This window comes from Platalea leucorodia (genome assembly GCF_965183815.1).
Source record: "Platalea leucorodia genome assembly, chromosome: Z".
NCBI lineage: Eukaryota > Metazoa > Chordata > Aves > Pelecaniformes > Threskiornithidae > Platalea > Platalea leucorodia.
In genome coordinates, this window is record NC_138858.1 from 27,298,677 (window position 1) to 27,310,806 (window position 12,130).

Sequence of the window (12,130 nt, forward strand, 5' to 3'; positions counted from 1 at the left end):
CCTGCCTCGGGCACTCCATCCTCGGCTGTTGATGCTGACTTCTCACTGCTGCTCAGCACTGGCTGAAGAGATGCGGTGTGGGGTGATGCACAGTGTGAGACGTCTGGCTGGACTTTAAACCTCTATCGTGTCAGCTGCTAAGCATTGTGCTGAGCTACATTCATTTCCCTTACGTGCATCCCCACTGCAACTCAGAATTAATTCAGGGACTAGCTTTTCCTTTCCTCCATGGTGTCTGGGAGACGTAGTACTACCCAGTCCTTGCTGTTTATTGTGTGGCTGCAGGTCTCATACCAATGTCACTGTCTTTGCAGGGTAGGGGATTGCTGCACATCACTTGTATTTTATTATACACATACACCATTTAACTGGTTGCAAATCCTTCAGTATATTATTCCTGAGTAGTGGGATCAGTTAGCCCAGATTAAGGCGAGAAAGACATCTAGTGTCTCTGAAGTGTCACAAATGCTACAGTGAGGGCTAAATTTTTGATCCCATCCTTGCTAAATTGCATGCTAGCAACCAATTATTGCTCTGAAATAACACCACAGAAAAGGAAGAAAAGGGGAGGTTGTACCACAAATCGCAGCCCTGGAGGTCATTAGGAAACCATATCCTTGATACAGACTGACACAAGATTTTGCTTCAAAAACTAGCTGAGAGATTGAGAAGCTAGAGCCACACATGTATGAAGCTCCTGCTTCTGGTCCAGTTCCCTCATCCTATAAGTCACCACAGAAAACACTGGGGTAACTAAATCCGTACTCAGTATTTGCCAACTGTTACTTAATGCTTCATGTCAGTCCTGAGGGACTTTGTGGCCACATCCTGTCAGTAAGCATCAGGTCCCCTCTCCACTAAAAGGTTACACCATGCTTTGTGTTATCATTGCTGATAAGGGCAATTTAATTATCAAGATACCTGTTGCCAAATCACCCTGCGTATCCAGCACATGCACTCACCACCACATCCCACTGCAGTGGGTCACTGTCCTGCCCAGGACCCAGGCAGGAGGCAACCCATAGCACAAACCCAGAAAAATAAATGTGGAGCTTATTAACATCTCCAAGCCTCCATTGTCTGGAGGACCCGAACTGTGACTGGCAGGTCGCTTGGGACCGTAACTGTGGCTGTGATCATGACTACATTTGGGGACTCTTTGTGGCATATGAGAAATGAGTTTGCTTGTTGCCATGGCAGTTATCAATGGGTAACTGCCCATTCTACAAAATGCATCAGCTAACTACTGGAAATACAGTTTAAGCAGCTAGGCTATGGGCATACAATAAGAAAGGTAGAGTTCAACGTGACTAAAATAACTAAATTGGCCCTGTCAATGGTTTGATATGTTCCTTTTACAGGAACCCAGAGTTGCAATGACAGCTGAAGGAGAGCATTCCCAGCAGCAGAAACACCAAGTCTGAGATTACATTTTCACAGAATTATAGAATCACAGAATCATAGAATGTCCTGATTTGGAAGGGACCCACAAGGATCATTGAGTCCAACTCGATGTCGCTGCATAGGATAACCCCAAAATTCACACCATATGTCTGAGGGCATTGTCCAAATGCTTCTTGAATATTGTCAGGCTTGGCGCCATGACTGCCTCCAAGAGGAGCCTGTCCCAGTGCTCCACCACCCTCTGGCTGAAGAACCTTTTCCTAATAACCAACCTAAACCTCCCCTGGCATATCTTCCTGCTGTTCCATTGGGTCCTATCATTGGTCACCAGGGAGAAGAGATTAGCGCCTGCCCCTCCTCCTTCCCTTGTGAGAAAGCTGTAGACCGTGATGAGGTCTCCCCTCAGTCTCCTCTTCTCCAGGCTGAACAGACCAAGTGACTTCAGCTGCTCCTCGTATGGCTTCCCCTCTGAACCCTGCACCATCTTTGTGGCTCTCTTCTGGACACTCTCTAGTAGCTTTGTATCCTTTTTGTACTGTGGTGCCCAAAACTTCCTACAGCACTCAAGATGAGGCCACACCAGTGCAGAGTAGAGCGGGACAATCACCTCCCTCGACCGACTGGCAATGCAGTGCTTGATGCACCCCAGGACACGGTTGGCCCTCCTGGCTACCAGGGCACTCTGTTGGCTCACGTTCAACTTGCTGTTGACCAGAACTCCCAGATCCCTCTCTGTGGGGCTGCTCTCCAGCCTCTGGTTGCCCAGTCCGTATGTACACCCAGGGTTGCCCTGTCCCAGGTGCAAAATCCGGCACTTGCCCTTGTTAAACTTCATCCGGTTGATGATTGCCCAGCTCTCTCATTTGTCCAGATCTCTCTGCAGGGCCTCTCTGTCCTCGAGAGTGTCAACGGCTCCTCCCAATTTTGTGTCACCGGCAAACTTAAATAGTAGATTTTGTGCTTCATTCCTTTACTCTTATGCTGGTTTCAGCATCAGGCCGGTTTTCCAACAGTCCATGATCCAACCTGAGCCCAGGACTCTCCCCTCTGCTGTCAGCAGGCATCTGTGTCACTGACTCCTGTCACTACCCATCTGCCCCAGCTCGGTGCTGGTTATGGCAAACGTCTTCCAAGCCTTGCCATACATCTCTCTGTAACACTTCTATTACTTCTTTGTGTGTGTCTAAATTGGCTTTAAATAGAGCTGAACTTCCCGTAAGGTGAAATAAGCGTAGCTTGTTAACTCTGGGCAGTTTGACACAAGAGATGTGTGATTTGTCATGTTGAGTGGTTTAGCGAAATGACAAACGCATGTGATTTATGAACTGAAAGCCTATCAGCATCATGCAGGCTTGATGATAAGTGTTGCATTAACACTATTTATGGCACTGAATACGAGCAAGGACTGTGAAGCTCGCAGTTTAGCGGGTTACAAATAATAAAGCAAACATTATATTCAGACACCGAGATTACCCTGAGGGCGGTTATCACTACCAGCTCTGCCTGTGACTCAACCAAGCATCTACACAAAGCAGTCAGGGCCAAGAAGTGGGAGCAGAGAAAAGTTTTTTCCCAGGAAGGAGAGAAGAGGTGTGGGAGGGGGCGACTGGCGAAGGCGCGTGCCATTGCTCTGGTGTTAGGAGAAGCGCCAGACATTCGCCAAGCTGTTTAATATTAGCCTGTCTCCTCTGTGGATCCTCCACAAGGTACCTCCACTCTCAAGGGTTGGTGCAGGAAGACCTCAACACCAGAGTCACATGCAGATGTCAGCATGGCTCCCAGGCAAGGGACCTCGATAGATGCCTCCTTCGGTCCATCTCTATGTGGGTTATGTTTGCCTTTGCTGGCTGCAGCGGCTGCTCTGATCAGTTCCAGTACCCTTGCAGAAGGACAATCTCCTTTCCAAAACATGGCACAATTATTGCGGTTGGACTTTGCTTGGAGGCATACCCTTCATGGCCCAGGTCACGTCCTGTGCCGGATTTGCAGAGGACACAGTGCTGCAACCTCTTCCACCGCTGCAGTCTTCTCCCAGTGACCCTGCCCCAAGCAACAGCTCCTGTTCCTCCTCTCCCAAATTTCCTGTTCAGCTCTGAGTTACTAGAACATTTGTCACCTTATTTTCAATGCTGAGGTCACCTTATTGTAAGGAATATAATTTTCAGATGTATCAAGAAATCTTAGTACTTACACATCACATTCCAAAATTTGTTAGATCTGGGTCACTATGAAGAACAAACTACATCTTTGACAAAGCACCACTTTGATAAGTGGTATTTTAAGATATTTCTCCTATCCAAGGACAAGTATTTCTCAGCTGAAGTGACTATCTCCTTGATTGAGTCTTTCTCATCTGGGAAAAAACTGTGATTCAACATGATCATCTGTAGTAGTGTTAGGCATCACAGTAATGGGCCCATTTCAGAAACACTGTGGAGTGTTTCACAATTCAACTAGTCAATATGAGTCAGATAAGAGATGCCAGCACACCCAGCGTGATGGTATATTTATTCTTTCAACTGCTCCTACCACTTAGTGCTTTATTTTTCACATGCATGTGATTCCTTACCGGTTATCCTTACTATCATACAGGCTGCGGTGCCAAACACTTTGATCAGTTAGACTCCAAATACTTTTAGGTGAAAGTACTGGAATATTTTGTGTCAGTGTAAAAATCATAAACATTGAAGGACTTTGAGATTGCCTGATCAGCATTTTTCAACCTCCTAAAGTCTAAAGACAGCTTCACCTTTGATAACAATGTCACAGATGATCTTTACCTCGGGTGTGCCAATGGGCTTTTTTGTTTCAAACAGAAACCGTACTTGGCTTTCAAAGGCTGATGATTCTCCTTCACATAATATTATCCCTGGGGCACCAAAGACGACAAAAAAATTTTCTCTGAGTGAAAACTGCAGAATTAGGTCATTAGTGCAAGGGCAAAACCAGCTGTGGTTTCACCTAGCCAAGGCATTAATGGTTTAATGGGACAGAGCTCTCCAACCCTGCATCTCATCCAGCCACCCTTTGCTTAGCCACAGGAACCTATTTGCTGCTGCCACTCGATGTCCCCAGCCGGAGCTGGGGAATCAGCATCTTTCTGCGGCTTTCTCAACTTCTTGCCATTTTTCAGCTCCCAAAATATAACCTTAACTAATGCTCCTGGTGCTTCAGTTGCTTCTCTGCTCTTTGCAACATGTTCTACCCACATTTTTTTTCCTGCCATAGCTTTACTCTGTGTTTCCACATAGCGCTTTTCTGGGTTTGTGCAACTGCTGGGAATGTAGAGTCAGAGCAATACATGGAGTTTTAAGGCAGGCTCTACAATAGGTATTTCAGAGCTACACTATAACAATTTGCTCTGCAACCCATGAAGGCAACCAGGACCTGAAAGGACAGCTTAGAATTTAAAGCAGATGTATCACAGGAGCATTTTCCACTATTTTCCCCCAAATACCTGTGCTCTGAGCAACCGCTCCTCCTGTCTTCCTCTTAGCTGCCTTGTTGCAACATTTGCAATTTTACAGACATGTCCTTATTTAGCCAACCAGCTAACAGAAACATAACTTTCTATTGAAGGCTAATTTAAAGTCTCAAGCACATGTGCTCAGCTGTTGCAAAATTATGCCACTAAGTGCAATAGGCTCTGTCCTTTTACATCAGCTGAGAATCTACTTGCGAGGGCAAAATAAGTGGATGCAGCTGCAGTTCTGTTCCTTGGGAGTTGCCCCTTGTACACAACTGATTGCAGGTGGCTGAGAGCTGGTATTTAAAAAGGACAAGTTTGGGGTTTTTTGTTGTTGTTTTTGTGGTTTTTTTTTTTTTTTTTAACCTATCTGGTGAAGTTCATTCATGTGGTCTCTCTGATGGCTGCCCAGAGCCTGTAACCCACCATACCCCAACTCAGAGGAAAGGACGTGGATGGAGCTAGCTTAGAAAACAGATTACCAGATCATAAATGAAACATTATCTCTCATGTTGTATCATGTGGCAGAAGAAAGATAAAATTGAAAATGTGACCCCTCTTTTCTTCAAATAACACAGTGCCATTCAACAGACTTAATTATCCCTAAAGATGCATCTATTAATTGTTGGTCTGTCAATCAAAACCCTTATTAGACATGCACATGATGTCACATCACAGTCTAACAAATCTTCCTGTCAGTCAAAAACCTTTATATAGATTAATCTGATTTCAGAGGTGGGTTTTGTGTTTGACCTTTTACCCAGCTTCTGCGGGGCTGAAATTGGAGAGGAGCTGAACATTTTGTGTGTGCTGCCGAGCTGGGACGTTGGCCTCTGGGCTGTCACTAAGAGTTTCCCTCCTGGCCACGCTCTCCTTTGTGCTGCGGCATGGAGCCTGGAAAGGGGCTCTGCCCTGCATGGCTGAATGGCCTGGGGTGGGTCTGCACTGCTACAGGAGAGCTCTTCTACCCTTTCTTCTGGCCTGTCTGTACCACACCATTAATTCCCTGACTGCTTGGAATATGATGAGGCCGTGCTTCACTGAGATATCTGCACTGGGTTTTGAGATGGTACGGTCCATCCCATGCACACTGTGTACACACACCGTGTTGCTGTGGCCATCAACCCGTGACAGTGATTGCTGTGCTGGGGGACACCCTGGAGCCTTTGCCCCAGGAGGAAATACCTGCTTTGCTAAGGGAAAAGTGTGCACGCCTGAACAGAGCAGGCACTGTACTGGCAGCCTGTGTGTCGGGGTGCCAAGGGTGAGAAGTAAATGCACTAGTAACCACCGGGATTTGAAAGGCAGCCCCATCCAGATTTCCCAGACCAAACAGGCAGGCACATCAAACTGCTGTACTGTTGTGCTGCCCTGAGCAGCTCTGGGCTCTGTTGCACATGCTGTGTGTGCTGCTTTGCGCCTGCCCAGCAGTTGTGACAGGCTTTGAAGACGTTGGATTTCCTTTGCTAGTGAGTGCACAGATACTCCGTGTATACAAGGCATCTCTGCAAGTGGAGCACTGGATTCGTATCCGTAAATATAAGATCGTCACTGGCAATAACTTTCAATTCTTTCTCGAATGCCATTTGGTGGAAAGCAATTAATGACATTCCTGGCTGCTGGAAACGTCATCTGTTCTGTTGGAGTCTCCTAGTGTCATTTCTCTCTTCCTTCCCACAATGCCAGGCAACTTTGTTTCTCATCTTTATGAGGAGGAACTGATGTTGTAGGATGATGATTATCGCATTGGGCTTGACACCCTCTACATTGCTGTAGAGCGAAAAAGGTGGTGCCTTCCTAGCGGACCTGGCTGGTAAGTCAGAACTTGTAGGGACCACTCCATTGTGAAGGACTTGTCATCATGGTGGTGTCATACACATCTCTTCGAGATAAATAGTTGGATACCAAATCCGAAGAGGTTATAAATTTATTTACCGATTGTGTACCCAGTTGCACTGGCACTTCAAGTCTCTTTTGAACTGAAATAAAAGCAAATGGCAGAGGCTGAGGCTTTCAAGATAATATCATTTATCTTCTGAAAATCTGCTTTTTAGATGTCAGGCAAAACAATTTCGCAATAGCTAGAAAAGGTCTTGTCTGGCATCGCTCTATTTTTATTGTTCTTTAATGTAACTTGGAAATATTAGGCCATATTGCGGTGTTCAATTTTCTATCGATTTTCCAGACAGTCTGATAACACAAATGAAAAAAATGCCTGTAATTAGACATCATTCCTAAAGCTGAGGGACTTCGGAGAAAGCCACACAGCAAGTTTCCTCTGCATGTAAAACTTCAAAGTGCTTCCTAGATTCATGAACTACAGGCAAACTTGAAGTCAGCAGGAAAGGTGTCAGTGAACAATGAGAAAAAAATACTGCCTTCAGTTTAAAGGAGACATTTTTCCCTTCTGAGAGAAACTAAAACCAAAATGTTCACATCTGCAGGACAAAGTGGCTGTAGCGAGGCTGGCCATGCAAGCAAGATCTTGCATAGCCAGTGTGAGTGGCTTCAATGCAGTTCTCCTTCCTGAGGACTGCTTACAGAAAAGAGGATTGCTCACAACTTTTTCTGGTTCAGAGTCAATTCAAAACTTCCAGGTGATCTTCAGGTATCCTCCTAGTAGGCTCCTGTGGGAGAGGAACGGCAGAGGAATGACCCGCTGGTACAGTGGGTCAGCCCACGGCTAGCCCAAGATTAGGATGGCAAGTCCCTTATCCCAGGATCCCAAACTGTGCAAAGGCTTTGCATTTTCAAGCATCTGAATGTGCTTTGTAGCATTTACTTCCTTTTCTGCTTGGTCTCCAGTCATTGTGCAAAAAAGTTTCTTCTTTAAAGCTGATAGAGTTTAATAGTCGTCCTTGCAGTTAAAACAGCACAAGAAAAACCTAACCAGCCAAGCCAAAAAGGGTGATTTATGAGGTTTTATAAAACTTCTGTTGGAATAAAGATCATTTGAGTCATTCTCCTCTGATTCACCCAGAGCTTGTGTGCAAGCAAGCTCCTTCCGCAGAGGAATTAGGCTGCACTCAACCCCTAGTAAATTCAGCTGATGAGATGGCTCCACTGACCCTCTCCATCATGGCAGCAGCTCTCCCTGCCTGACCCCGGGGCACGTTGCTGCTGCCAGCTGTGACTTAGCATAATTCTGCTCGGGACACAGGCTGCTACGTGTGCAGAGGCTCATCAGGGATGAGCAGAGGGTTTATGAACTTTCTGGAGCTTGTTTCCAAAAAGCCTCTTGCTGAAAAGTCATAATGAAGAAACTGGTCCTTTCTGGGACAATCTTATTCCTTTTAGCTTGGGGTTGAAGCTGTAAGCTGCTCTCCTCTCCCTTCCCCTTGGAGGAAGGGGAAAAGCTTGGAGACTAGCAACAGTCTGCAGGACCTATGGGGAACCATAAAAGCAGTCTTAACTTTTTCTAGGTGATACTCCTGCCATCCTGGTCCAATAACTCCAATGATATTGAGGTGTGTCACATTGCAGGGGATAATAAAATGTTGTGCAATTGTTGTCAGTTTAATACTTTTAGCTGTGTTCCCCTAGAAGATCTTCTGTGAATCCTATATAACTTATGTGACTGAAGAGTTGAAAAGGCAGCGCATTGTGGCTCTGCCACCATGGCAAAGTCTCCTTTTTTCTGGGATAACAGCATTTGGTGGTGGCCCCTTTCTCAGGATGATGTCTGCCCCTTGCTATATTTATTAGACCCTATAGAATCCCCTTATAATAAATTACACCTTCTTAATGATATATGATTTTATACAAATATTATAGTCTTTACTGAATGATGTCCAGGGGTCTAGGGAGGAGAGACAAGTGAAATGCATTCTTCAAATGTTGCCTAGCAGGGCATGTCTTCATTGGGGGATGTTTTTTTATTAACCTCTTACACAAGCAGAAAATCTTCATTTAATTCAGATGCCTTTTATTATAGTTTGAAGTTACCAACAAAATAACAAGGAACAAAGAGAGCTCTCCATGCAAGAAAAAAGCCACGACACCCTGCCGCTGAGGATACGCAGGGCTTTGTAAGTATGCTTAATTCAAACAAGAATGTAGAAGTACTCTTAATTCAGCCCAAGAGCAGGTTAAAGCTGAAAGGGATTGTCCTACTCTCTCCATGCCTGGCCACGGGGTCCCACTGCCCCTTTTGCGCCGCTTCCATGCAGTGTGTTGGATCAGTGTGAGATGAAATCATTGTTCTATAAGATGACTCACATTACAAATCTGTACCTTGGGATCCCATCATTAAATCCCCCACAAGTGGTCCTCTAAGAGCCCTCCTCTTAGGGGTGCCAGAATAGTGAAAGCAGAAGGCAATTACATTCCCCCTGAAGACCCCGTCCTTCCATCAGCTCTCAGAGCAGTTTGCTGACTAAATCTTCTATGTATTTGAATAATTTATCATATGAATAAATTCATTTATGCTGAAAGAAGAGGTGGACTACTGGGATGCAGTAATGCCAACACAACAAAATTGAAGCTGGGGAGGTGGGGGAAATGAACCCGTAACAATGGCAAGTGGTGCCGTCTGCTCAGGCGGCAGGAGACAGCTGTGACCACATCTGAAATACGAGAGTGTGGGGAGGTACGGAGCAGCATCTAAAAAGGGCTTTAGAATAAGCAGAGCTGAGCAAAAAAACAAGCTGCTCTTTTGAGCTGCAAAAATATGGTTGTTATAGAATGACTGAAAACTAAATTACAAGTTTTATGTCTCATTCCAAATTTTCCAATTCAGAAAGTGTAGCAGTAACATTCCTGTTCCTTTTACTTCCCACTGACATTTAAGAAATAGAAGTCTCAACTCCTGCCAAACAATCTGTCAATCCAAGCCCTTGACCTGGGCAACTGATGAATGCATGTTACAGATGCATGCAACGCAAAGACTGAAAATATTAAAAGCCAGATCTCAAGTAGCATAAACTGGCTTTTGTCCAGCTTACACCAGCTGCTGATCTGGTCTGTAAGTGTCTTAAAGCAGTAACAGTTGGAGGGATGGTGGTTTGCATTCACTAAACACTGATGAGGGATACCTAACTAGGCGTGCTTTGCTCACATTTGTGGCCAGGAGATTGATTGTATTGAGCATTTTTAAAATCCCTCTTTCTTCAGCTGTTCTTCAAAGAAATCGTTACATGCCACAGTCAAAGCAGCAACCAGAATGACAAATTCATTAAAATCCACTTCATTGTCTTTATTGGAGTCCAGATCTTTCATAATCTTATCAACCAGAAGGGGGTCCTTTTGGCCCTAAAGAGAAGGAAAAGGGACTTAGCTGCGCAGATCTTGAATGAGTAATTCTGACACATCCGTCGGTACAACCTACTGCTATGTCACAAGCCCTGGTGCTATTAAATAAAAGAGTGCATGAAATATTCACCTAAATAGTAATATACCACTAGCCACAGCATTAAAAACATAGGTCTGGAGTCCCAAAAGTGCGCAGCAAGAGAAACTGAAGACAGTGCGGCTCTTAGAAGGAATACAGGTACTGAAATGAATCAAACGGATTTTAGGAGCTGCTGAGCACTGATTTCTTTTGACAAGATGGATCTATAATGTGCATTTCTCTGTATCATCCCTTAACAAACAGTACTTAGATTTTCAGCAGGCTATTCATAAGTGGTTGTATTATACATCCATTTATCACATTCATCTCTACTCAGCAAACAACACATCCTATTCAGTGGGAGTAAGTACAGTGAATCTCATAATAATAAATCAATAGCCAAGATTAAAAGAAAATCCAACTCAAGGAAATGGACACACTGTAAAAAAAAATCCTGCTGGTGGTGGTAGGGTCCACAACAATTTTTACAATTAAGAGGATACAGAAAACCAGCTATGAATCTGGTCATTATTCCATAAAAAGCATCCATGCTGTGTATTGCAGAACATAACAAATGTGCAAAGAGATATTCAGATCAGCAGCTTATCGCTCAACGGATTTCCTTAGCATTTCTCTGCAGGGCACACAAGCAGCTGTGCCCTGTGGCCATTGTGCACAAGCTACTTTCTTGTCTCGTGAGAACTGGTTGCTGGATTTTATTCTTCGAAGGACTTACCTATGCCCTATTATTAAAAATGAACAAGCAAACAAAAAACTGATTAAAGCCTGATTTAGCATTGATTTTGCCACTGCTTCTAGGCTGCCCTTGCCTTCCTGCTCAAAAGCGTGGAGGAGTAAGCAGAGCACAGGTACCTGGCTCTGCCGCTGGTGGCACATGACAGGGCACCGGGGCTGGACCACCCTCTGAAAACACACTTCTCAAATGGGACATTTGATCTCATCTCCTTCTTTCCAGCTCCACAAAGACAACTGTCATGTGAGAGCCTGTGGCAGGATGTGCTTTGCAGAAGGAAATGCTGTTCCTGAGCACTTGGATTGCTGCTTATCCCACCCGTGAAACAGTAACTCAAGAGGTTCAAGAGCTGCATCTTACTGAAAGGAAGTCAGTGAGCTCGCTGGTGAGGAGCTCCTTGAGTTCTCCTTTACTGAGCTTGTATCTGTCTCCTTCTTTGCCAGAGTAGTGATGGAAAATCCTGATCAAGGTGTCCATTGCATCCTCCAGTGGTGTGGACATAGCAGTGAGCGGGAGAGCTGTGGGGCCAAGACCCAGAGTCAGTGACATTGCACAGGAGCCAAACCAAAGGCTGGTGTCAAGGAAGGGATGGAGAGCTAGCTGAAGAGACAAATTGTTACCAGTACCAAAAAAATGGGGTTTCAGTTGATCCATCCTGTCAACTGTGTGTGAGCAAGGCTAGACTGTTACAAAACATTGTCCTGAACTCACTAGCAATTACTTTGAAAAGGTAAATGGAAAGGAAGGCCTTTATTTAAGAAAGTGATCTACTGTGCATCCCTTTTGCAAAGCTGCTGTAAAAAGAAATCTCTCGTACCCATAGCTGAAAACACAGGGAAAATGAAGGCACACCCTCCCACCTGTTCATTCAGAAGTTTTCTCAAGAAAATGAGATCAACAAATAACAGCAGCCGAAGTGGATGCGGATTTATACAGAAGGCTCCATACCAATTTCTTAGGTGGTTAGAGGAAAGTCAGCAGTAATAAGGATAGAAGCATCAGCTTTCAATTTATTTGGCTGTGTTTGCTTGGGCTGACCTTTTTTCCTGTAGATTACCTGGAGCAAACAAATGTGAGCTAGGCACCCCCAAGGGTTTACTTTACTGAGCATGCATTAAGAAGGTACAAAGGGAAGCACCACCAAGAAAAAAGATGAAAATGCAGTTAGTTGCTGAGG

General features: G+C 44.8%; 1 protein-coding gene across 1 annotated transcript; it reads right to left on the reverse strand.

The window, feature by feature from the left end:
• Nucleotides 1–9,961: 9,961 nt before the first annotated feature.
• Nucleotides 9,962–11,454, reverse strand: S100Z (S100 calcium binding protein Z; the record flags this gene model as incomplete). The annotated part of the gene is made up of 2 exons (XM_082337602.1): nucleotides 9,962–10,120; nucleotides 11,314–11,454. 2 exons carry the CDS (start codon nucleotides 11,452–11,454, stop codon nucleotides 9,962–9,964), a joined length of 300 nt encoding a protein of 99 aa, XP_082193728.1.
• Between the last annotated feature and the right edge of the window lie 676 nt (nucleotides 11,455–12,130).